This window comes from Pteronotus mesoamericanus, unplaced genomic scaffold (genome assembly GCF_021234165.1).
Source record: "Pteronotus mesoamericanus isolate MK-2021 breed Mesoamerican mustached bat unplaced genomic scaffold, CSHL_Meso_final contig_163, whole genome shotgun sequence".
NCBI classification, from domain to species: Eukaryota; Metazoa; Chordata; class Mammalia; order Chiroptera; family Mormoopidae; genus Pteronotus; species Pteronotus mesoamericanus.
Window position 1 is genome coordinate 3,454,797 of NW_026555064.1, and position 27,574 is coordinate 3,482,370.

At 33.6% G+C, this 27,574-nt stretch overlaps 1 protein-coding gene across 2 annotated transcripts in view; it reads left to right on the forward strand.

Annotated features, from left to right (window-relative positions):
* Positions 1-27,574, forward strand: part of LRBA (LPS responsive beige-like anchor protein) — a 520,386-nt gene that overhangs the window by 70,985 nt on the left and 421,827 nt on the right. For both annotated transcript variants that reach the window (XM_054562615.1, XM_054562626.1), the window contains exons 14-22: positions 3,485-3,653; positions 5,851-5,930; positions 7,138-7,200; positions 9,120-9,217; positions 13,180-13,272; positions 14,387-14,495; positions 14,903-14,984; positions 18,378-18,501; positions 18,800-18,992. In XM_054562615.1, coding sequence (XP_054418590.1) covers positions 3,485-3,653; positions 5,851-5,930; positions 7,138-7,200; positions 9,120-9,217; positions 13,180-13,272; positions 14,387-14,495; positions 14,903-14,984; positions 18,378-18,501; positions 18,800-18,992 — 1,011 coding nt within the window. The remainder of the gene's footprint in view (positions 1-3,484; positions 3,654-5,850; positions 5,931-7,137; positions 7,201-9,119; positions 9,218-13,179; positions 13,273-14,386; positions 14,496-14,902; positions 14,985-18,377; positions 18,502-18,799; positions 18,993-27,574) is intronic.

Genomic DNA, 27,574 nt, shown 5'->3' on the forward strand with positions numbered 1-27,574 from the left:
TTGCCATTTGGAAATAATCAAAGGAGACAGCTGGAGGTTGTAGCTTTTTATCTGCGGGTTCAAATTTGACCTCTTTCTCTTCTATGACCCTTAGTCTTATTTCTTTTCAAGGATTGTTTCAAGTTACTTTTTAAACCTTTTACTAGACACTTCTTTGTCTTACTAAACAGCATATTTGTAAGGCTTGGGGTCTCTTTTGATGTGGTCAAAAAGCCTCTTATTAAATAGTTAGTTGTAGGGAAATGTTTTTAAAATTTTATTATATCATTTCCTTTAGTTCCTAGTATTATTACACTCAATTTCTTACCTTTTCCTTGTTAATAATTTTCTTTAATTTCCTCTTTAGAATTTGCAGTTGATTTGGTAATATTAAACTTTCCTTCTGTTTTAGCCTTCTGCTTTGTATATCCATGAGGAGTTATATCTACTTTTATTTTATTAAAAAGGTAGTTATAACAAAGGGCAGATCCAAAGTTTGTTCGATTTGAAGGTCATACAGTTTTGGGAGGGAGGAACTTTTTAAGAAAAAGATATGACAAAATGCATACAAAATTAGGCGTAGAGTCTTGAAGGAACCTATATGGATGCATGGGCATAAAATTTAAGCTTCATTAGCTTTTTGGTAAATTGACCTCTGGTTACCAAAGTTGAGGGTATGGATATATGAATCAGCCTTTGCTTTTGGAAAAGGGTGCTCACAGTGACTTAGAATATCCATTTATCTTTGATCTGCTCAGCTAGTCTTTTTGGTGACCTCACAAGAGATGAATTATCTTGTATGCAGTAGTCCTTTGTGTGAGTGGCTGCTTCCTGCTAGGCATATGGAATCGGTGGTGAAGAAGAAAGATCTAATTCCTGCCCTCAGAGTGTTTAGGTCTAATGGGAAAGACAGTTGTTAACACATAATTTATGTGGTTTATAGATTATATAACGAGTGAATGAGGAAAGGTTTATTCATAATTAGTATACGAATAATCTTGAGGCCTCCATTCTTATCTCAGTTTGTTGCTATTAAATCCTATCCAGTTTTCCATATTTTTTCACTTTTGGCTAGAATTACGGTATGTTTTTAACATATCACTCTCATCAGATCTTTTCTGAGCCTTTAAACTTGTAATGGTTTTCCACTGTTTTCAGTATAAAGTAAGTAGTCCCTTTTCTAGCATAAAGTTTTCATGCTAATTCTCCTTTGTAGGCTTTCTAACTTAAAACCTCAGTTACCCTCAAAGGCTAGGCAGGTACTGAAAGGTTATCCCAGAGAGTGGTTCTCATTCTGGGCCGCTGATAGAATCAGGAGAGGTTTTTAAAATCAACGCTAAGAACAGGATTCCCCTCCACCCTGAATTCTGATTTAATCGGTGGGGAAGGGCTCAGGCGTCAGTGTTTTCAGTGTGGGTACTACAAAGCGAGCACCGGCGTCTGTATTTAAAAAAAATATTTTTCAGGTATTTTAATGCACAGTCAGGGATGAGGACCATTGTTCTAGATCTAGGGAAACCTTTTGTATCATTCACTGTTATTTCCTGTTTGAAACTTCCCCTCTTGTTCCATCTACCTTTCCTACTCAGCTTCAAAGCCTACCTTAATACCTTCATTATTAGTGAAGATTTCCTTGACCATTTTACCTTATCCTATAATAATTTCTCTAGACTCTGAATTCATATTTAATAGTTCTATGCCACTTACTGTGCAGTTAATTGCATATTGCCTCATGAACTTTATTTTGGTAGCTGTCTATCACTTTTGGTTTTTTCACTTAAATTTGTGTGTGTTTTTAAAAATCTTAACTGGCTTTCAGCTACGAAGGGACAGTGTGTATACTATCATATTTCCATAATAGGGTGTTGTGCATAGAGGTGGGTGTAAGCATTTTTGGGACAATTGAAATAGCATGGTCAAGTATTTGAACCATGTCACAGAAAGTGTTAAATAACCTCAGTGACAAGGAAACTGGGCCTATTCATTTGAACAGCAGTAGCTACATCCAAATAATGTTATTTTCAGCAAGTCAGTGGATTACAGTGTGTGTGTGTGTAGTTTTCTAAACTATAATCATCTTCTAAGCCTCCGTTTGAAATGGTTCAGAATCTACCATTTACCATTTACCATTACTGATTGACTCTCTGAGTTATTTAACCCTGATTGTTTGTTTATCAAGCATCTGGATAATAGGCACTTAATTTTCGCTTTCTAAAGAAATCACCAGGTGTTTTGTGGGGTTAAAAATGAAAAATGTCCTCAGTATCCAGGGAAGGTAACATAAATGCTCAGTCGTAAGTGCTCAGGAGTAGTTTGGCCTTTGGCCACGGGAGTATATATGCTCTACTTTAAAGCTGTACACTTTATAAGTTATGTCCACTAGCCATGAAATGAAAAATTCTTGATTTTGACATTAAGATAAAGCAGCGATTTTCAACCAGCGTGTAGCAAGGACTTTTAAAACATGCACTACCTGACTATTTACTTAGGGGCACTGACCTCTTTTCCCTTTGATTGTTAAATTAAAAAAATGACAACAGCCAACAGAGGAATAGCTGTCTGATGTAAATGAATCAAAATTATACCTATTTTTTTGTCAGATTGGCAAAAAATGTGATACATTTTTTTTTAGTGTGCCACAGAATTTTAGTAATTAATTTATGTGTGCCATGAGATGAAAAAGGTTGAAAATCGCTGCAGTAGACCAAAAGCGCTTTTTGTGTTGTTCTGTGATAAATGCTGTAGTTTTTGGTGAATTTTAGAGCCATAATTGGACTGAAATTTTGTGTTCGGATGACATGTGCAGTGGTGCGGCACACATATGTTCTTTTTTTTCTCACATATTAAGAGCTTCTATTTTGAAGTTGATAAGTTCTTGTGTGTTTATTTAGACTATTTATTTAGAAATAAGATTAGTAGAATCCTTTCCTAATTAGAGGAGCGGGATGGTAAACATGGTTACAGACAGTAATGTTATGATTACAGTCTTTGCTTTTCTAGTAAATATTTCTTATGGTAGGCTTTACATGTTTCTGTATGGGTTGCTTTTGACTTATATGTTTTTTTTCCAGCTACCCCCACTTTTATTTTTCTGAGGTTTTCCTAGTTTCTGATTTTCTCCCAGACAAGAAAAATTTCTAAAACCACTACATGTAGCACTAGTAATTTTATAGTTATGCATGTTCATGAATAATTGTTGATTGCTGAATAAGAATCAGTTTTTTTCCATAGAATACTAGTGTTGCAAAAATTTGATATATTTATACAGGTTTACTTTATAATGTTACTATAAAAGAAGACTTCAACCTGGTTTTGTTTTATAAGGAGCGTGTTTTTATCTGGGTTTCAGTGGATATGTGTTATTTATTAATGTGGAAATTATTATCAAGCTCAGCATCTTTTTGGAACAAATACAGTTTGAGTAAAGCAGTCTGAGGGTATTACTAGAAATGGGTAAAATGCTGGTCTCTTCCTTTGATTTAAGCTCCTCATTTTCATTCTCTAGGTTCAGTTGACACTCTATACGTACCTGTCCACTGAATTCATCGGTACTGCCAACATATATAATGCCGTCCGCAGAGTTGGGACGGTGCTTCTCATCATGCATACCCTGAAGTACTATTACTGGGCAGTGAGTCCTCAGGATCGAAGTGGTATCACCCCAAAAGGATTAGGTATAGTTTCTATGTCTATATATATACATATATATTTATATGGCAAATCAGGATTTTCTTTTCTCTTTTTTTAACCAGTACTGTTACAGTATTCTAGAAGTCTTTCTGAATTTCATCATGGTAAAATTTTCTTTTAATCTGTTGATTATATCGACATTTGTCCTAAATTGTGGTCGCTAAAGGTTAATAACTTGCTACTTTTAAACGAGAATGCTACTTTTGCTAGTATGAGTTGTTTTGGGAGCAATTATGACTAGAATGATTGTTTTAAGTCACTGAAAGTGAGAATAAAGTCTGCACTAGCAACTGGCATTGATGCTGATGCCAGCTGTCACCCTGAGATCATTGAAAACTGTTTTTTGGGAGATGGAGTTTTCTTGCACAAGTAGGGAATGTCTGCTTCTAATAAATGGTATAATGAAATCACACCATTTCAGTAATTATTTTCCTGTATAATCAGGAAACTAAATGACTTGAAGGATAATATTCATTCGTAATGTCAGGAGTTCATGGAAGGGGTCAAAAATAAAAAATTTGACAGTTGGTGGCTCTTTTGATTGTAAATACTACAAAACCTGCTTCAAACAGGCTTACATCATTAAAGGGAGTTACTCAGCTCATATGGTCGGGCAGTTTCGGTAAAACTTGGTGCAGAGTTCAGAATATGGCCCTTGGAAACAGTTTGTCTCTTTCCATTTCCCAGTTCTTCCCTGTTGGCTTTTTCATGTATTCTCTCCCTTTGTACTACCAAGCAGCCGCTTCATTTCCACATCTTCACAACTTGAAATCCAGCGAAAGACCATCTGCCTATATTGAGCATTTCCATTTGAGTGTTTTCATAGCTCATTGGCTCTGATTGGTGCCCACCTGTGCGGCAGGTATTCCTCAACTTGCCCAGACATTGAGGCCCTTCCCACCTCTGCAACACATGATCTGAGAGTGAGGATGGGTTCAGTCCCTTGATAAAAGTTGTGGGCTGTTGCATGCAACTGGGGAATGGATGCTGGGGAGTGAAACAGTATACATTCTGATTGTACACAAAGGCTTTGTCTCTTCAGTGATTTACAGACATAAGGTTTCGTATTTGCGCACTACTTTTTTTTATCCCTTTCAAAATAAACTTGATTTATTCTCAGAATATGCTGTGTACAACTTAGAAAGCTGTGAGGACACACATAAGTAATATGATCTCTTTGAGCTGGCAAGGCTATGGTAGATCTAGAACTAGGTAATGATTTCCTGATGACTGTTTCATGGTGCTGTAGGCATATCATGCACTGACCTGGGCGTTGGTATTATATTCTGGCCTTGATTTTATAACTGATTAGTGACCTTGGGAAGGTTTCAGACTTCAAGTGGTAGAGATGGACAAACTATATGATTCTATTGTAACTCTGTAACCTATTCTTTGTCTAGGAATTGTCATGTGGAACAGATTTGAAACAATTTTCTTCCTCTTTTAATTGGTCTGTTCAAGGTCATGGTGGTCTTATGCTTTGGTGGTCTCGGAACTAGTTGTAAATAATGATTACTGGGGGAAAAATTGTAGAAAACAGGTACTCACTTAGGATCTTAGAACAATGGGTGTTTGGTTTCAAAAGCTTTCTGGGAATTATATGTTTGAGACATGAAAATTGACTTTAATGTGAGCCATGTGTGACCAAGGACTTGCTCAAGAAGAGAAGTCAGAGGTAGTCAACATAATGTTTCACTTCTTCATGAATAATACTGTGTTGAGTTGTATTTTTTGAGATTTTTGTATTAGCTTACAACAATGGTAACAGAGAATAAGGTTTTTTCATACTGAACTTACATAAGTTTGGATTTTTCTTTTTTTTCTAAACTTATGTTGCCATAGTATCATTCTCAGAGTCTTTTAAAATAAAAGTGCATATTAATATATTGAATACAAATTTTGTTACCTCACTTTTATGTTTTGAAATTCTTTGATGTTATTTAAAGGCTTCTTCATGGTAGTTTCAGCAGAACCCATTTTGTGTAATTGGAGCATTATATATACAATTGTATATGCGATTGAATACTTGTCTTTGTAGAGGCATAAAGCTCTTGAGGATACTGACCTTTATATTTCTTTTAAATAAGTGGGAAAACTATTGGGAATGCAAATTTTATACTTAGCTTTGAAGTCTTTGAAATACTAAGTATGTGTGTATATATGTATTTTTCTTTTTTAAAGATGGACCACGACCTACTCAAAAAGAAATACTTTCTCTAAGAGCATTCTTGTTGATGTTCATTAAGCAGCTAGTGATGAGGGTGAGTTCATCTTGATTATCCTATAGCATGTGTGTATTGTAACTTGTAATTTCAAATAAAATACAATCTTAGTTTCCTTGCTCTGTTACTAGGGTTACACATTGGAAAATACGTTGAAAGATACTGGTTTTTGTATTTGTTTTTTGATCATTGTAACGTGTTATATGAGTTTCTGTAGCAGTTCGGGTGTACTCATTCTTTCGTTAGGCAGGCATTCACTGTTTCTCTTCTCTCCCTGGCACTGCCTGATGCAGCGTCAGCAAAGCTGCTCAGGGAGGACTTATTTTGGGGGAGTTCCTTGTACCTGACATTCATGTTTTGAGAATTTTCTTTTGTAAATATACGAGCTAGGTGTGTCAGCCATTAGAAATGATTGTATTTTTGTCTAATTTCATTCTACTATAGGTAGAGTAAAATTTAATATTTTTAAAGAAGGTGTTTTGGTTTTATAAGATGGCAGTATAGAAATATATTTGTTGCCAATATTTTATTCAGTATTTTTATAACATTTTATTTCTTATTCTTTACAATTTAAATCTTTATTAGCTCTTACATAATGTTATAGTGAGTTGATTTAACTTTTAGGATATATTGCAGACTCAGATACATTTTCATTTATTTAAAGATTTATCTTTTAAATTGACTTTATTTTCTAGTATGTTTTTTGTTAATTATCTATCTTATTCCTTTTCGAGAGTGAAGCTTTGTTTTATGGTTAATAATTGATAGAGTAGGTTGAAAATTTCCATACTGCATTCATTTAAAAGTATGTTTTTCCCAGTGAAATTACTACTTAATTTTTAGTGCCTAACATTTTATCTCGGTAATTTTAAAAACTCTATTTCACTCTCCAAATTAAAAAAAAAATAATAGAAAAGCTGTCTTCTGTATTTAGAGGAGTGATGGGTATGGATAATACTCATTATCATTAATTAATATTTTTTGGGTTCTGTAGCTTTATTAGATAGGTTATCATATTATATAAGGTACCAAAACCAGGACACTGATGTCAGACCTCTTTTGACTTTTACAGTCTTGAAAACTGCCTTTAGTATGTCCCTCCATTTTTATTTTAAATTTAGTTTCTATATTACATTATTTCTTTATATTTATGGCAACTGACCATGTTGACAAATCTTATGTGTATAATTTCCATTAAAAAATTTTTTAATCTGCAAGTTTAAGATACGTGTTTATGTTTTTAAAGGATTCTGGAGTAAAGGAAGATGAACTACAGGCCATCCTTAATTACCTGCTCACTATGCATGAGGTAACATTGGGATTTTATGTTTTGGGGTTGCTTTTTCTTCAAGCTGTGTTTATAGGCTTTTTCTTTTTCTTTTTTAAAGTTAAAAAGTTGTGTTTCATTAATGATATACCTATAATGGGGAGTAAGTGTATCTTGGAGCTAAATCTTAGCAACCTTCATATAAATATCCTTTATTACCACAAGAGGGCTCAGAGAAATATCATGAAAGGCTTTAAAAAGGTTAAAATTGATCTTATTAAGCTAATTATAAAGTATACCAAAGAATGCTTTCAGTGTATTTCCAGGAACCAGTGTAACAAATGGAAAAACAGGTACCAAAAATGACTAAAAGTAATTGGATTTAAAAAGTCACAACAGTCTTCCCTGTTGATTTTGCATGAGCAACTACTATTGAGTTAAATAACTCACTTGTAATGAGATTTAAAGTTAAATGGTTGAAAAGGAGATTGATATGTATGAGTTTTTTTCCTTTATTTTCTTAACACTGATGAAATGTAATATATGCAAGATATAGTCTAACCAAATAATCTGATTGTGTTTTAAATAAGTAAATTTTGGAAATTGGAATTTAATATTAAACACATATTTTCAATAATCTACCTTATGTTATAATTCATGTTTCATTAGTTAATAAGTATCTGTTACAGTTTGAAATACTGCCTTCTTTAATCATTAATAAATGAGATTGTTGGGACCCATCTTTGTTAAATGGGGCCGAGAAGAATAGATTAAATTGATCGATTGATTGGATTATATTTGGCTCAGCCATTGATGATTGTGATTCCTTTCTACTGTTGAGTTGGGTATTCTATTGTACATTTAGATTTTCTTGATCCAGTTTAATAGATGAAGATTTTTAGGTGCACTTCCTAGTAACCTGTTGTTATATGTGATGTAGATGGTTAGTAACCCTAAGGGACCAAAGTAATTCATGAAAGAGGAGCTGGAAGTCAGAGTGACCTTCTCTTTTCTCTGAATCTATTCAGGGATCTTTCAGGTCCTTCAAATAACACTTTGTTCCATAGTCTCAGCACCCCAGCTGTAGCTTATTACTTAGCATATTGAGGATTAGGTCCTCAGATAGTGGCCATAAGCGAAAGGTCAAAAGCAGGGAATGGAACCTAGGTGCAGGGTGGCAGAGATGACTAACTGCTGTTTCCCTCACCTCTTTGGTCAGTATTGCCCTTGCCCAAGTTCGCCCTAGTGCTGTGCATACATGCTGAAATACTCAGCAACAGCTGTGAAGGATTTTCGTGAATTTTTTTAAAATTTGAGAATTCATATATGATCCTGTGCTAGTCTATAAATGTTAGCAAGTTGTGCAACACACAGTAGTACGTTGACTCAGTAAACATTCATCAATATCTGTATCTTTAATGCTGAAAATAGATCATCTGTGAGAACCATCCAATCATGATTTCCCCAAAAGTCTTCCTTTGGAACTAGTTTCTTGAGAAGTTCAGTGAACAAAGTGGTTCAGGTTAATTTTAGGATATGATACATAATACGTTGCCCCCCACACTACTGCCAGATTCAGTACACCAATTAGCTATTAAAGGCTCTACTGTCTTGCTGTAATAAAAAGAACAACATAGATCCCCCTGCCCCCAATTTCTTGGTGTATAAATCTTTAAATAAATCCTGTTAAATCAGGTCAGTATCTGTAGATTATGTTTTAGGAAATATTGGTATAAGAGGCATTTTATTTCTTTATTAAGAAATTATTTGACTTATTTGGTGTTGCTTACTTTCAGTTATACAGATGAGTATGTATATGTAAAGAGTCAATTTGTTAAAATAAGTATATATTATATATGTCTACTTATTTTTTAAAGTTGAAATTTCTATTGTTTTAGAAGTATTCAGTGTTCAAATAAGTTTTTTTCTATATTTAAAAAATGTTTCTAAAATGATTTTAGGATGACAATCTAATGGATGTCCTACAGCTGCTTGTTGCATTGATGTCAGAACATCCTAGCTCGATGATACCTGCTTTTGACCAAAGAAATGGTTTACGGTAAGAGTTTAATGTGTCAAGACTTTTAACATGTTTAATATCAGAGAATAGTTGGAAGATGATAGAGTCTTAGATATGAAAAGTATTACTGGATCTTTTTTTTTAAACTTAGTTATACTTTGAAATTTTTATGCAGGAGCATATTTGAAATCTTAATATTTTAAAATCATGTTTCTAATTTTTTTCTAAGTGTTTATGAGGAAGAAAAGGCTATGTAATGAATTTATTGAACTTTGCTTATCAAATTTTATATTATACTCACATTTTGTTATACTTTGCTACATTGGAATCTGTGGACTGTGGCTGAATGACTTCAGATTTTTTTTAAAGAATTAGATTACTTTGTAATTTTTGAGAATTGAATATGAAACTTTCAGGTTCATGTCTTTTAAATCTTCTTACTTTTGAAAAATGTATTTTATTTTTGATTATCATTCATTATCTGTTATCATTATCATTCATTTTCCTGTTTCCTTTTCATGGTGATAATATAAATATGTGCTACCATTAAACAACGACTTGTTTGTATTGATGTGAAAAGTGTTGGTGGTCCGGAGAGACCATTGATGAGCCTGTAATTCTCTCAAAGCCCTCTTTATGCTTTACAATTTGCATATGTAGGTACATGGAAGAGTTGCGATTGTTTCTGAATGTTCCAAATTGTTCTCATTTCTTGGTGTTTAGTAAAAAGAACAATAACTAGCATGAGACAGAAAAGTTTTTTTGTAATACTTTGTTTTTTAGAGCAGCTTTATATTTACAGTACAGTTGAGAGGGAGGCGCAGAGATTTCTCATACACCGCCTGCTCCCAGAGAGGCGTGGCTGCCTCCCCCGCTGTGAACATCCCCAGCCGCAGGGATACAGTTAATGAACCTACACTGACACATCGTAGCCACACCAAGTCTGTGATTTGCATTATGGTTCACTCTTGGTGGTGTACATTCTGTGGATTTTTGACAAATGTATGATGGCATGTATCTATAATTAGGGAATCATGCAGAGTATTTTCACTGCCCTAAAAAATCTTCTGTGCTTTATTTACCTTCCTTGCCCTCCCCCGCTCTCTCCAAGCCCTACCTCTAGTTTTAATGTCTTTGTAGTTTTTGCTTTTCCAGAATGTATATACACTTGGAATCAAACAGCAGCCTTTTCAGATTGGTGTCTTTCATTTAGTAATAGCCATTTCAGGTTCCTCTGTGTCTTTCCATGGCTTGATAGTTTCTTTCTTTTCGCTTTGAATAATATTCTGTTATTTGGATGTATACAGTTTATTTCTCCGTTTATGTTCAGAAAGACATCGTGGTTGCTTGCACGTTTTGGCAATTATGTATAAAGCTGCTTAAAATGTGCATATGGGGATGTAAGTTCTCAACTCCTTTGGGTAAATAGCAATGAGTACCTAAGCATTTCATTTTTGGGGGTGCTAATATAAATGCTTTTAATATCCCATTACACTTGTTTATTGTTGGTACATAGGAAAGCAATTGACTGTCATATTTTGCAGCCTTGCTATAATTGCTTTTTAGTTCCAGGATTTTTGTTGGTTGGTTCTAGATTTTCTTCATAGATGGTTATGCCATTTGTAAACAAAGTTTTATGTGTTCCTTCCCAATCTGTGTACCATTTTTTTCTTTCTCTTTTTTTGTTAGGCTGTAATGTAAACTCACTTTAATAGACGAGAGAATGTGTTCTTGTTTTCTTTTTTAACTTAAAAAAATTTCTTTTTATTGTTCCAATTCATTTGTCTCCATTTACCCGCATCAGCAAGAAATTTCTAGTACGATGTTGAAGAGGAGTGGTGGGAGAGAGGCAACGTTCTTGTCTTGTACCTAATCTTAGTGGGAAAGTTTCAACTTTCTTCCCTCTCAGTATATGTTAGCTGTGGGTTTTTTGTAGATAAGTCTGTCAAGTTCCCCTGTATTTCTAGAGTTTTTAACATGAATGGGTGTTGGATTTTATCAAATGGTTTTTTTACATCTACTGATCATTCCATAATTTTCTTACCTGTTCATGTGATGGATTACATTAATTAATTTTCAGATGTTGAACTAGCCTTGTATACCCGGGATAATCAATCTCACTTAGTCATGTAATCTACTTTTTTGTAGATTTGGATTTTTGTTTTTTTGAGGATTTTTTCATCTTTTTGAGAGAGATCGGCAGTTTTCCTGCAATGCCTTTTTCTGGTAATGGTGCCTCAGAGAACAATTATGCAGTATTTCTTCTGTTTCTGTTCTATGAAGGATATTGTATAGAATCAGATTTCTTTCTTAAATGTTTGGTAGAATTCACCAGTGAACCCACCTGGCTTGGTTCTTTCCATTTTGGACCATTATTAATTATTTATTCAATATCTTTAGTAGGTACAAGCCTATTGAGAGCATCTTTTTTTCTTCTGTGAATTTTGGCAGGTTGTGTTTTTCAAGGAATTGCTCTGTTTCATCTAGGTCATAGAATTTGTGGGCATAGAGTTGTTCCTAGTATTTTAAAATTATCCTCTGTATGGCCATGGGATCTGTAGTGATAGCTCCTCTTTCACTTCTGATATTAATGAATTGTGTTCTGTCTTTTTTTCTTAACCTTGCTAGAAGCTTATTGATTTTATTATCTTTTTAAAGAACCAGCTTTTGGTTTTATTGATTTTCTCTATTGATTTACTGTTTTCAGATTTGTTGATTTTGTAGTCTATTATAATTTATTTACCTCTACTTACTTTGGATTCAGTTTTATCCACTTGTTCTAGTTTCCTAGGGTGGATTACTGATTTTAGTTATTCCTTTCTAGTATGTGCTTTCAGTGCTAAAAATTTTCCTCTAAGCACAGTGTTTGCTGCATGGATTCTTATGTTGGGTTTTTTATTTTAGTTTAGTTGAAAATAGTTTTAATATTTCATGAGGTTTCTTCTTTAACCTACGTGTTATTTGGAAGTGTGTTGTTTAATCTCCAGGTATTTTGGAATTTTGCAGCTATCTTTCTGTTATTGATTTCTAGTTTAGTTCCACTGTGGTCTGAGAGTAAACATAATTTCTAGTCTTTACATTGGTTTAGGTGTGTTTTATGGCCTGCAAATGTTGTCTACTTGATGAATGTTCCTTGTGAGCTTGAGAAAAATGTATATTCTGCTGTTGTATGAAGTAGTCTATAGATAGCGGTTATATCCAATTGATTGATCGTATTGTTGAATTCACCAGTGTCCTTACTGATTTTCTGCCTCCTGGGGTCTGTCCATTTCTGAGAAAGATATGTTGAAGTCTCTAACCATGAGAGTGAATTCACCTACTTCTCCTCACATACTCTTTTGCTTTATTGTTAGGTACACATATGTTAAGGATTATTATATCTTCTTGGATAGTTGCCACCATTATCATTATTTAATTCCCTCTTTAATCCCTGATAACTTTACTAACTTTGAGGTCTTTTCTGTCTCAAATCAATATAGCTACTTTTGCTTTCTTTTGGTAAGTGTTATCATGGTATATTTTTCTCTACTCACTTACTTTTAATCTATATGTTTTTTATGTCTAAAGTGTTTTTTTAAACACTTATTTTTTAAGTTTTGATTTATTTTTAGAGAGCAAGGAAGGGAGGGAAAAGAGAGGGAGAAAGACTTTGATGTGTGATAGTAACATCAATTGGTAGCCTCTTGCATACCCCTAACCTGGGACATGACCTGCTGCAGCCCAGGTATGTGCCGAGACTGGGAATCAGATTGGCAACCTTTAGATTCGCAGTCGGTGCTCAATCTACTGACCCACACCAGCCAGAGCTAAAGTGGGTGTTTGAAGACAGCATATAGTAGATAAGTGTCAGAAGTGTGTATTAAATTCACCCAATATCTTACTTGAAATTAGACTTATGATCATGACTATGAAAAAATTTACACATATATACATACGTTTTAAATCTTTTCTTTTTTAATAATGTACTTGGAGTAATTTGTTTTTAATTTTAATTCATTCAGTGTCATCTATAAACTTTTGGCATCAACGAGTGAAGGAATCAGAGTGCAAGCTCTCAAGGCAATGGGCTATTTTTTAAAACACCTGGCCCCAAAGTGAGTATGCATGAAATCTAAAATGAACTGTAGTATATTACTTATTTATTTTTCAATAAGTAACCTCTTTTTTCTTTATTTTTATTCAGAAAATGGTATATAAATTTAATCTCATTTCTACACATTAAAAATAAAGTGGAAATGAGTATATTGTCTTTCATGAAAATTATTTAAATTTTCTATTTTTCAATTTGGGAACACGTTTGTATAAATTGAATTCTAGATACAATGGAGACTTCATTTCAGGTGACTTGTTTATGGTTTACTTTATCTGTGCTATAAAACTACCATATTAACTTGGATGTTTGTCACATAATGTGTTCTGCTTTATGCATAGAAACTAAAACTTCCATTCTTTTCTCTTAGCTGAATGCAGACGTTCTTATCTTACCTATTGTTCCTTGCACCAGGATTGGTTTATTAGGAAAAATAACCATTTTGGTGGTAGAAAAATGTTGTTAAACTGTGGTCTGTATGTTGAATACCTGTCTGCCTGTAAATAAAGTTTTATTCTAACATAGTCACAATAATTTATTTGCTTATTATCTATGGCAGTTTTCATGTTACAACAACAGTGTTGAGTTGTTGCTACAGAGACCACGTGGTTTACAAAGCCTGAAATATTTACTAACTATCTTCAGTTTCTCATTTTTTTGCTTGGAAGTTTAGTTTTGGTATATTTATCTTCATGGTATTCACTTTCTTAATTTCTTATATTTCTTTTGCCTTTTTCTTTGTATTGTTTTTTTTCTTTAACCATTACTATGCTTTAGATTTTAATCTGTAGTAGAGCTTAGCTCAGTGTTGACAGAGAGTAGCAACTAGTTAATAAATAATTGCTCTGAAGATTTCAGTGGAGATTTTTGCTGTGTTGTGGCATAGCTAGTCTTAAAATTTTGTTTTTAAATTTTAGCTGTGCTTATACTATAGTTTGTATTTCTCTCCTTAAAGATTTTGTGGCCTTACCAGTTGTAGGTCAAAGAAAACGGGGAGAGTTACTGAGTTTGGAATTTGTTGGTAATGTGAAAAACATTTTTGTGCCTCCTTCATCATTCATACAAAATGGTGCATACTTAGACTGTGCATTTAATTATTTCTTTCTATGTCATCACAGAAGAAAAGCTGAAGTCATGCTTGGACATGGATTATTTTCATTGTTAGCTGAAAGACTCATGCTTCACACAAATTTAATCACAATGACCACATATAATGTCCTGTTTGAGGTAGGAATAGTTAGAATTTGATTTTACTAATTTGTGAAAATGCCTATATAATTGAGTTGATGGCATATGATGGAATAAGATCATTGAGATTTGATGTACAATTTTGAAATTAGTTATATAAGTGAGATGTGGCTGCATCTTAATAAACCTATTAATATGTGAATTATTAGGCGTGTGGCTTTTAAGTATTTCCTCCATTGTATCAACTGTTTGATGTCTCATTTTATGATTAAGTAAAAACAAAGTTAAATTGTTGAAATCATTTAATATAATGCAGATGATATTTACCGCGATAATATTGGACTGTATAAATTAATGTTGATTATTGTTGTACTTAAAGTTCATTAATGGTGGTGGTGATACAGTGATTATGATAATGCATGCAGTCTATTATTTTCCATCTGTAGATTCTTATAGAACAGATTTGTACGCAAGTGATACACAAACAGCATCCAGATCCTGATTCTTCAGTAAAGATACAGAATCCTCGTATGTATTTAAATACATTTTTAAATTTTTGTTTTTCTTGACTGAGATATTGTGTAGGTTTATGGTGTTTAACCTAATGATTTGGTATATGTATATATTGTGAAATATTTACCATAATATTTGTTAACACATTTGTCACAGTTGAAAGTTTTTATGTGTATGTGTGGTGAAAACTCTTAAGATCTATTCTCTCAGCAGTTTCCAAATACACAGAATAGTATTGTTAACTGTGGTCACCATGTTGTATATTACATCTTCAGAATGTCACCTTGTAACTGAACGTTTTTACCCTTTGGGTGAACACCCTCACCCATTTTCCCTGTCCCTTCTTTTTATACTTTTAACCTGTGAAAAACCTGAAGTTGATGTGGTTTGAAACACATGGACGAATATTTCATTACAGGTAGTGATATAATATTAGTTTTATTTGTGTTTGATGTTGAATTTAACTTCAAATTGACCTTAGGCTATGTGGAAATGTTTATATAGAGATTTTGAAGAATTATATGCACAAGATCTTGGTTTAATATACGTTCAGATGATCAGTAAAGTTTCCACTTTACTCTTTAGTGATGTCAAGCTAAATGATGTGAACCATAGAGGTAGCTTTCATCTTAAATTACTGTCAATTTAAGAATACCAAGTTTGAAATTGAAAACTGCCTACTTTGTTGTTTATGGACTTAGTGTGCTTAACAGTTTTTTTCTCTTGATATTTAGAATTCTTAAGAACTTGTACAAAGTGTACATTTTTCATTTTGCTTTTTAAGATTACTGACATTTAAATAACTGGTTTGTAGAATTTTGAAATTTAATTGCTTTTTGTGTGGTGAATTGTGTTTGTGGAACTCTTATTTCAGTACTAGTTTTAAAAACACACACATGTCTCTGAAGTTTAATTTTTCTTAGCTTTCAAGGAGAAAAATCTTGAAAATATACTATACTATACTATTTATTTTATGTGGTTATGGGGAAGATGACTTACTGAAATAAGAATTTTAGAATACATTATCTGTATAATATACTGTCTCAGAAAAGACAGGCAGTACTGTATGATCTTTAAAAACATAGGCTGCCGGACTTTCAGTCTTGTCTATATCTTGATAGTTTTGTGACTTTGGATAAATTACTTATAATTTCTGTGTGCCTTAGTTTTCTTGTCTCTAAAACAGGGATAATAGTATTATACAGCTGTCATTGTATAATGATCAAATGTGTTAATACCTGTATTTTCTTTTCTTTCTTTAAAGAACAGATTTATTTTTAGAGAGAGGGCAAGAGAGGGAGAGAAACATCAATGTGCAGTTGGTTGCCTCTTGCATTCCCCCAGCTGGGGACCTGGCCTGCAACCCAGGCATGTGCCCTGACTGGGAATAGAACCAGTGACCCTTTGGTTCTCAGGACAGTGCTCATCCTCTGAGCCACACCAGCCAGAGCACCTGTATTTTCTTAAAACAGTACCTTACAACAGTATAGCCTAAAAATTAGTGGCTATGATTATCATCATTATCATTATTATGATTATTACCATCATTGTAATAATTGTTCAGGTAGAGAAATTTTGGATTTTCATTGGAAGAATTAAGAAATTGCTCCTCCCAAATTATTAACTGTATAATAAAGTACCTACATGTTTGCTATTTTGAACTTACTGTTTAAGAATCACCAAAAATTTTGGCAAATACTGGCTTATAATTTCTAAATTTTTATTGACTGATTGATTTTAGAGAGAGAGAGGAAGAGGGAGAGGAAGGGGAAAGGGGGGAGATATTTGTTGTTCCACTTATATATGCATTCATTGGTTAATTCTTGTATGTGTCCTGATTGGGGATCAAACCTGCAACCTTGGCATGTTGGGACGATGCTATAACCAATGTAGCTAGCCGGCTATCGAGAATTTCTAATTGAAGGGCAGATAAAAAGAGCTTCCCAAACAAGAATATAGGAGTTCATCATCACCAGACCATTGTTACATGAAATGTTAAAGGGACTTATTTAAGAAAAAGAAGATCAAAACTATGAACAATAAAATGGCAATAAATACATACCTGTCAACTATTGAATCTAAAAAACAAACTAAGCAAACAGAAGAACAGAGACAGAATCATGGATACTGAGAGGATTTTGGTGGTTGCCAGATGGGAGGGGTGTGGGGAATGGGTGAAGAGGTGAAGGGGATAAAGAAGTACGAATAGATAGTTACAGAATAGCCATGTAACATGTAAATGGAGCAGCCAAAGAACTTACATACATGATCCATGGACCTGAACAATGGTGGGGGGATGGCCTGAGGGCGTGGGGGGTGCTGGGTGGAGCGGGGCAAAGGGGGAAAATTGGGACAACTGTAATAGCATAATCAATAAAATATAATTAAGTTTTTAATTGGGTAAAAGTTCAATGTACTTAATTTATAATTCAGTTATAGTTGTTTTTGTTTCTTATTTTAAAGTTCTGTATTTAAGTATCTAAAATAATTTCTTTTTTAAAGTTTAAATTCAATAAAAATTAAAAATGGTTATCTTAAAAAGAAATTTAGACAGCATTACACTTAAGACCATTATAATAGTAGTTTTATTTGTATTTTTTCCGAGTATTGTATAAATTTTAACTTTCTTTGGGTATTTTTGTATCTAATTTTACTTTTTAAAAGTATGGAATAAAGTCTTGACATCTTTTTAAAGTTCATGATGAGTCCTACCAGGTGTGGCTCAGTTGGTTGGAGCATTGTCTTGTAACCGAAAGGTTGCAGGTTCAATCCCAGTCAGGGTGCATACCTAGGTTGTGGGTTCTATCCCTGGTCCAGGCGTTGACAGTCCCCAGTCCAGGTTTGTCTGGGAGGCAACCAGTTGATGCTCCTCTCTTGCATTGATGTTCTCTCTCCGCCTCCCCTCCTCTTGCTCTCTATAAGCAATCAGAAAATGTCTTTGGGTGAGGATAAAAAAATGTATTTTTTTAAATTCACAATGATAAAAGGGTAGGTGCATACTCTAAATTTTGTTGAAGTTGTGAATTTTTTTTCTGATATTTTTGATTATAATGTTTTTTAAAAAAGATCAGCTGTACTAATTGGCAGAGAGTAGGGAGAGTTGTTAGTAGTAGTTTTACCATCATTTAATTTGTTCATAATTTAACTTACTTATTACAACCTTTTAAAATTCGTCTTTAACACATTCTAATGGTGAAATTAAAAAAAAAATTCTTGTTTGTGGATGTTCGGTAGTGAATGTATTGCCATTCTTTTTGGCATATGATTTCTTTTTATTATAAAACAAAGGAGGATGTTTTTAGTAGACATTTATGTCAGGGGAATGAAACAAATTGCAACATGTTGATCTTCCATCATGACATTTTTGTAGTGTTCTGCTTTTTTATTAATTTATGAATTGTCTTTCAGAGATACTAAAAATAGTTGCAACCCTACTTCGGAATTCTCCGCAGTGCCCAGAGAGCATGGAAGTACGCAGAGCCTTTCTTTCTGACATGATTAAACTTTTTAATAACAGTAGAGAAAACAGAAGGTGAGCATATGAGAAAGTATTTATTTGCAATATTCAGGTCCAGGTTTGAATAAGCCCATTTGTTCTAAGAAAAATTGCTTTAAAAAAACACTGTGAAATGAATTTTCCATATGCTTTAGTCATTAAGGGTATGTAAGTAATATACCATAGAGTTAAATTGAGTTTTCATTACCGCATTCTTTAATTGTTTTGAATACATAGGTAAAGGTGGGTGTTTTGTTTATTTTGTTTTGAACTTTCACTTTTTAGAATTCTTTCAGATGATTTAAGTAATTTAATATCCTCTTGTAAATTTTAGGAGCTTGCTACAGTGTTCTGTGTGGCAAGAATGGATGCTTTCTCTCTGCTTCTTTAATCCTAAAACTTCTGATGAGCAAAAGATAACCGAAATGGTATATGCCATATTCAGAATCCTACTTTACCATGCAGTCAAGTATGAGTGGGGTGGCTGGCGTGTGTGGGTGGACACCTTATCAATTACACATTCAAAGGTAAGTTTCTTTATGACAATGTTTTTAGCATTTTAAATGTCTGTAATTTTGAGTTTTGCTCATTTAATCGTTTTATGTATTTAAAGTTAAGGAAAAAAAGGCAGGTTATTCTCTGAGTCAGATGAACAATTAAAACATGAAATGACTAGAAAGAAATATAAAGTATTTCCAGTTTTTTCAGAAACAGAAGTCTTTTTCAAATGTCATTTTTATGTGCGCCTAACTTCAAGTGGAACTTCATGAAACAGCGTATTTCCTAGTAGCCATTTTCAGGTCTGATACTCTGAATTTTGTAGTGGTTTGAAACTTTGAACACAAGGTGGCGCAGTATATTCAAAGATGAGCAGTTGTGGGTGAGTAAACAGGAAAGCTCTGGCTGATGTTTGCCCTATGATCATGTTTCAGCCAGTTAAAAAATTAGTTTAGAAGAGTCTACTAATCTGTTTTTCTTTTTTTTAACTAAAGCCACTCTGTTAGTTATTTTTGTATAACTTCTGTTTAAAATTTTTAATGAAATATTCTAGACATGCAAAAAGACATGAGGAATAATGTATGAAATTAGGTTCCCTATTCCAGTTGCTTTGTCTACCATTGTTAGCCTCCCTCTTCGCCTACTAGCCTGAATTTGGTATATGGTTTCTATTTCTATGTCTTATCTATATTTTTAACAACATATATCTATATTTTTAACAACATATATATAACTCTAAACAATAAAGAATTCTATTTTGCTTAACATAAATGATATATCAAATGCATTTTTTGGGTAACTTACTGTTTTTACTTGTTATTGTTTGAGATTCATTCATGGTGACCCATGTACTAGTGTTTAGTTTCTCATTTTTGTTGTATTCCATGGTATGACTTTACCCTTTTACCAGTTGATGAACATTTTTGATATATTTTGTATATATTTGGAAGTTTCACTCTCTATATATTCCTAGAAGTGGAATTACTGACTCTTAAGATGTAGATGTTGAACATTATAAGATAATTGAAACTCTTTTCCAAAGTGATGCATCAGTTCTCATTGCTTCATATTATCTCAGCACTTGATATGGTTGGAGTTTTAACAATTTGCTAATTGGATAAATTTCGGATGCTATACCACCATAATACTAATTTGCATTTTCTTGTTGTTTTGTGGGAGTTCTTTATATATTCTTGGTCTTAATCATTTACTAGCTATATTGTTCTTGAATATATTCTGCCAATTTGTGGCTTATCCATTTCTGGAGTTTTATGGCCTTTGTCTTCTGAGGAAATTTTACATTTCAAATAATGTAGTAAAATTTATTTCTTTCATGGTTTATGCTTTTTGTCTTTTATGTAAGAACTCATTCTGTACTCAGAAGTAATATATAATTGTATTATAAATTGAGTAGAAGGAACTGAAATGATAAATTTGGTACATCTTTAAATGTTTTATTTTATTGACTATTATAGTTATTACTCTGTAATATCTTGCCATTGTACTGAAATACATTGTCAACTCTTAAATATATGGTTTTTAGGTGTTTGAATAACTTTTACTTACTTGAACATACCTAAGATTTATTCATTCTGCTGTTTTTTCCCTCAGTGAGAGGAAGGTGCATTACTAGCATAAGGTGTTGCAAAGATGTCTTAGATTGGAAGATATTACCCTACAAATTTGTTTGAGAACAATTTGGTGCTAAATAAGAAAAAAAAATGTGAGTTTATAAAAGTCACATGGTCTGAGATCAGCCAAATTTGTCCTGACCTGTTTCTGAAAATAAAGTTTCATTGAAATACAGCAATTCCCATGTATTTATATATATATATTCTATGGCTGCTTTCATGCTACAAATGTTGAGTATTTGCAACAGAAACTATATGGCTTCCAAGCCTGAAATATTTACTCTTTGGTACTTTACAGCAACTGTTCGCCACCTCTTGTCTAACTTTATTTAGTTTGTGCTGATGCCCGCCTATTCTGGCTTCTATTGTGGTGGTCTGCGGTGAACTGGACTGCTTTTTCTGTTGGAGCTGTTTTCCCTTTGTAAACACCCATGAGAAAAATAGGTTGAGTCTGGGCCTCATACACCCTTGGATTGGATTTCAGATACATCTGGGGGAATTCTAGGTTAGGGAAGTGCCAGTATAAATTAGATTTTTCAGATTTTCTGAATAGTGGATATTAATTCAGTACTTTTGTATACACTGTAGTTGTCTGTTCAAGTCCTTAGGATGGATAGCTAAGGGAATACAGCCCTTCGAGGAGTCTTCCTTAATGTGTATCCTGAAAACCGTAAGAGCCCAGGAGGCATTTCCAGGGATGTGTGATGTCCTCCCTTCATAACTACATATCTGTTTGAGGGTGGATTTCTTAGAATACTTCAGTCAAAATAATATAATCCATTACATTGATACAAAACTAGATATTAGAATATAACAATTTAAATTATTAAGCCATAATTTAAAGAGCACACAAAAATGTGAAATAACACTTTTCTTTGAAAAATCATTTTCTAAAATATTATTTTTATTAACGTATTGGCTTTACTATTAATAAATTGATAAATTTCTTAATCAGTGTATAATATTTTTTAGTTTTAATTTCTAATATGATAAGTAGTGATAGATATACCCAATATAAATAAAAGATTTTTGTGGGACCTTAGTACTATTTAAGAGTATGAAGAATCCTAAGACCAAAAAGCTTGAGAACTGCTTAAGGGGTATTTAGAACTCATAGGGGTAACTAAGGCTAATAGCATATAGTCTCTTTGAATTTTCCATCTACAAAATAAAGGAGTTGGGCTGGGAGATATCTTGGGTGCTTTTGAGCAGTTATGACTAAACATTTATACCCAGTTGCCTGTTTATTTGTGTAAGTAATGAGGAGAACATGGGCTTTGGAGACAGGATAGTTCTGGGTTTAAATTCTAATTTATAGTAATTTTTAGTTGTGTAAACTTAGGCAAGTTTCTCAACTTTTCTTAACAATCAAGGTCTAACCTAGAAATGGTAAATGTGTATCTATATGCATAGTTGAGGTTCAGAGTTAATGAGTGAAATCGCAAAAAAATAGAATTAAATACACAATGACTCTTTTCCTTTGTTATAGCTCTATTATTTCTCTTATTAATCCTTTTGTTCTCCGTTTTACTGCTAGACACTAGTTCATGCCCCAGTCCCTTGATGTTTGATATAAATACACTTTTTAAAAGACTCAGTTACATCCAAAATAATAGGTGTAGCATATATGTTATGAAGCTGCGATTTTTAATCTCTTTCATCTCATGACACGCATAAATTAAATACTAAAATTCCGCAGTACACCAAAAAATATATTTTTTGACAGTGATTTAAAAAAATAGGTATAATTTTGATCATTCATACCAGACAACTCTTGTCGTATTGGCTGTTGTCAATTTTTTATTTGGCAATCTAAGGGAAAAGAGGTCGGTGCCCCTGACTAATAGTTAGGTATTGCACATGGGTTGAAAATCGCCGCTTATGAAGTGTTGTAAAGGAAGAATTGTGACTACCCAACTTAATGTGGTTCTCTTATCCACCTCCCACCCCTACTCAGCACTTTGAATTTTGTGTGTGTCATTTCCTTTTTTAAAAAGTTAAAAAATGAATTTGTAAAAAATACGTCAATGTTACCTATTGTATTTTATGAGATGACATCATACTATTAGACTCTCTTCTGTGACAGTCTTTCTGTCAAACCTTATGTTTTTAGGGTTTAAAAAATTGTCACATATAGCTTTGGTTCATTCATTTCTAATGTTATGAATAACTCAGGTGCTTAAAGGTAAAGGTTTTAATAGAATTGTCACTTTCAAACTTCTTATGACTGTGACTCACAGTAAGAAATTTATTGTGAGCAGGTATGTATGTACACACACCCCGCTCTCCCTCCACAAACCTGAAACGGGTTTCATGATACAGTATTTACCCTAATTGAACCTTGGTATGTAATGATGCACTCTACTCTTACTTTTTTATTCTTTTTCATTTAAAATTGCTCCTGATACCCCTGTAAGAGATTCCATGATTTGCCAGTAGAATTATCTTCCGTTTGAAAAAGCACTGCTCCAGGATATATAAGTAGGAGTACAGTTGCTACGCTCTAACACTTGATACTGTTAGATTTCTGATTTTTGTAAAGTTTTTGTCTTTTATCTACTTTGGACTTTTTCTTAATGATTTCTAATTCCTCATACATGTCCACATCACTTCTATTTTGGATATTTCTAATGGTCAGTAGCCTTAGGTATCATTTTCCTCTGGATTTATTAAGCTACAAATAACTCAGATAATGTTATCTTTATACACATTTTGTTCTTCTTAGAAAGGCAAATAAGCTTTTTTTTTCCTTGCAAAATAATTTCTACCTGATCTTTCACTGTTCCCCTTGAAAAAATGTATATCCCATCTAACCTTCCACTATTTCACCTGACTAAAATCTCCTACCTGGTTATATTGGTTCTAGTCTTTCTAACACGTATCACACTTTGTTAAATCTTTATTTTTATTCATTCATGGCCTGCACTTCGTGTTCCTTTGTACCTACCCAAATCCTTTATATTTTTCAGGACTTTGCTAGTTAAATGACTTCTATGTGATAGTTTTCGGTACTCCCGGGTGATGTCGTTCTGTATAAATTCACAGCACTTAATTTTCTCTTGCTGTCTCTTTAAGTGTCTCTCCTGCCCTCCCCCTCCCAGTGCCCTCCTTCCCCCTCTTCCTTCCCCTCTTTTCTCCTGCCTCCTCTCTTTCCCCAACCTGCAACTAATCAATCTTCCACACCCCTGTCCCTGGCTGTTGGCACCGTCGGTGGCTACCCTCTGTCACTGCCTCGCTGGCTCTCACCCTCTTTGCTTGTTCTCTTTCCTTTTCACCACTATCTCCCTCTTTCCTAGTCCTCTATTTCTTTTTCTCTGGTTTCCCCTCGAACACCCCTTCATCTGTTCTGTACCGCCTGCCGTCTGCCTCTCCCCAACATGTTTCTTTTTTCCTCTGTTCTGTGCTTAGTGAATCTGTGTCGTTTTGTCTCTGCTTTCCTTTCCCCTTCCTTGGTTGGTCAAACATGCTGTGGATTCTCTCATTTATTTTCAGTCATGCTGTGTCTAGGTCTTATTCCAGTTACCCACCTCTTTGCTTCCCTTTTCTACCTGTATTTTTCCTCTTTATTTTCCTTTCCACTTCTCTCTTTTTTTCTTAGGAATAAAAGTACATCATGTTCATGAAGAAGAGCAGTAATGAATAATATAGCAAAGGTAGACTAGCATTTAATCATGTATGATTCTGTAATACCTCTCCTACTACATATTATTAAGAGTGATTTCTTATTTTGGCTGTTAATTTTGTAAGCTCTCATTAGCAGAGATGAAAGGTTTTATGCTTCTTCACGTGTCTCATAGAACTGTGCATAGTGCTGAGTCCTTGGCAGCAGCTCATTAAGTAGTTGTTGCAGGAAGGAGAAGGAAGAACCACATTGTCATTGTTTGAGGCTGTTTGGTTCAACTGTCATGTGGCACCATGCCACCCACGTGTGCCTTAATGTCTCAGCCTTCTCTTACCAGTGATCCATGAAACAGCTGCAGAAGCCGTCTTTTTTTTTTTTTTTTAAAGATTTTATTTATTTTTAGAGAGAGGGGGAGGGAGGGAGAGAGAGAGAAAGAGAAACATTGGTTGGTTGGCTGTTGTACGCGCCCTGATTGTGGACTGAATGCACAGCCTGGCTGGGAATTGAACCTTTCGCTCTGCCTCTGCGGGGTGACGCCCAGCCAGCTGAGCCACAGCGGTCAGGGCTGCAGCAGATGTCTTAGAAACTCCTGTGCCGCAATCCCACATAGGGTGATTCGGGGACCACCTCATCAGAGTGACTTGACGTTTTATTATGAACCCCACTTTAGAATCTTCGAATTTCATGGGATGTTCCTAGAAATCTGTATTTTAAAAAAGCCCTTTTTATGCACTCTAAATGATGAGCACTTCTCTAGTCTACATGGAATTATTTTTGTTAACTTTTATAAAATCCTCTGCTTCCCACCTTCGTATGTACTAAGCTGATAAGCAATATGATATACTCTTTATAAGTATGGAGACTAGAGGAATCCTATATGAATTAAATATGAACCCCAGTTAGGATCCCACATTAAAAAAAAATAAGGTCAACTTTTTTTTTGTCTTTCTGGGAGCATATGTTACGGTGTAAAGACTGTTAAAGGGAGAAATATGAACTATTGTTTCTATGTATTATTAGAGATCAGTATTTTTTAGACTTAGTTTATACACAACAAGCCCAAAGTAGCCTTTAGTTTTGTGTGATATCTATACAGTTTTCATTAATCAGTTAATATTTTTCTTTACTCCAGTAACATGGCTTTAAACAGATTTAAAAACCTTTGCAAAGAAAATAGCTGCCTTGTGGAGAGGCCTTTTTTGCCTAAGTTGGTCCAGAACCAGTCTTCAACGGCAGTTTTAGGATTACAATTACAAAGCAGAATAAATGCTGATTAAATCACTTGTGCAATAGTTTTGTATGTGGCATTATCACTTTTTGCTGTGAAAGTATACTTTAAAAAAAATATGCTAAAGCTTCACCTAACTCTGTGAGGGAGGTAAGAAAACTTTAAAGTTACAAGTTGATTGTTATGGTTTTTACCTTTAATTTTAATGTTTAATAAATGCCCTTTAGTTTTATTTTGTGTGAATTTCCTTTATGAACTAAAAGCTTTCCTGTTTCATAAGGTTTATATAAAGTAATTTATTTGAATATTGCTATGTTAATTTTCTTGAATTTTAATATGTTGACATCTATTTTTAAGATAAAATGGACAACTTAGACTTTAAGGCTTTTCAGATCAATATTTAATGATTAGGATGGAGCTGAAGTGATTCAATAATTAGGCGAACAGTGTGTAGTGTGCTGTTAAAATTCTACGGAAATTACTGGAATCAGATTTTTCTTCTGAAAATATTCATTCTAAAGCTTTATAAATATTTTCATGAGTGTGATACTGAAATGATGGTTATTTTTTTTACTTTTTGTAGCCATTAAAAATCTCAATGTCTCAAAGTTATAATGTGGTCTTTGATAAAGAACTGGTGTGTAAAAAACTAATGTTGCAGAATTAGATAGCTTTTGCAGAGTTACACTAAGATTCATTCAGCTGCTATAAAAAGCCAAAGAAACTCAATTGCGATTTTATTGTCCACTTTGATAGATTTCCTGCCACCTTTGTAGCAGGGAAGCTGTTTGTCACTGTATCTCCCTCTTCCAACAGCTGAACTGGGTTCTATAAGCAGGAACAGACTCTTCTGGCGTAACTGCACTGTGCTGGTTATTTTGGTCACGGGGTTTCCAATGTGTACCTGTTAAAATTAATCTTTTAATTCCGTAATTTTCTGGTGTTCTTTAGGTTTGTAGTATTTATATTTTTCTTTTCCTTTTCTTGTGTTTCAAGTGGAACATTAAGTTGAGTAATTAAATGATACTGTCTTCATTTGGTCGGCTGACATGCTTCTACTCTTTAATTAAAACTTAAATTGAGTCCTTTTATATATTCTGAATTAGGAGAGCTGTCCAAAGATTTTTTTCCTAAACAAATACAGTTAAAAACTTTAGCGATTGGATTTTGCCTAGACCTGTATTGCCATAAGGTTAGAATGGGCCTATGAATTAAAAGAATCAACAAGTAAAAGTTATTCACACTTGAGTTAAAAATACAATATGATTTATGGTTTTTCTCCATAGGGTCAATTTGGATAAAGTATTTAATCATTTTTGATTATATGAAATATCTTAAGATTTTACTTGCTGTTAACAGTGTGATGAAATGGCTTAAACATCAATGTCAGTCATTTTATATCAGAAGACAATGTAGTTTAGGTTGGATAAAAAACAGGTGGAGTTCTGACCAGCGTGACTCAGTTGGTTGGGCATCATCCCACAAAATGCAGTGTCGTTGGTTCATTTCCTGGTCAGGGCATGTGCCTGGGTTGAGGTTTGTCTCCAGTCAGGGCCTGCATGGGAGGCAGCCAGTCGATGTTTCTCTCTCACATTAATGTTTTTATCCCTCCCTCCTTCCCTCCCTTACCCTCTCTCTCCCTTCCCCTCTCCCTAAAAATAAATAAGTAATTATATATATATATTTTTTAAAGTAGGTGGAAATCAGTTTTGTTAGAATTTTCTAAGAAGTTTCTTAAAAGTATTTTTTAAAAAAATCACAAGCTATAACCTGGCATATATAAATAGGCATGTATTTGTATGTTTATGATGAATATGTAATAAAATTAAAGCTATGTATTTTTAAAACAAATTTCAAGAGTTATAAAAATGTTCACATTTCATGAATTATCCCCATTTTATATTTAGTTGCTAAAGTATTCTTTGGCTTTATATTTTTTTAACCAACTAGTATTTATTATTATTTTTCTACATTTATAAATAATGTGTGCTAATTGTAGGAAAATTGAAATCTAGTACAAGTGTATACACATTAAAATTAAGAATCACCCGTTATCCACTCACATATACATGACTTAATGTTTTGGTGCAAAACTTTTCAATCTTCTGTTATATACATAAATATATACAT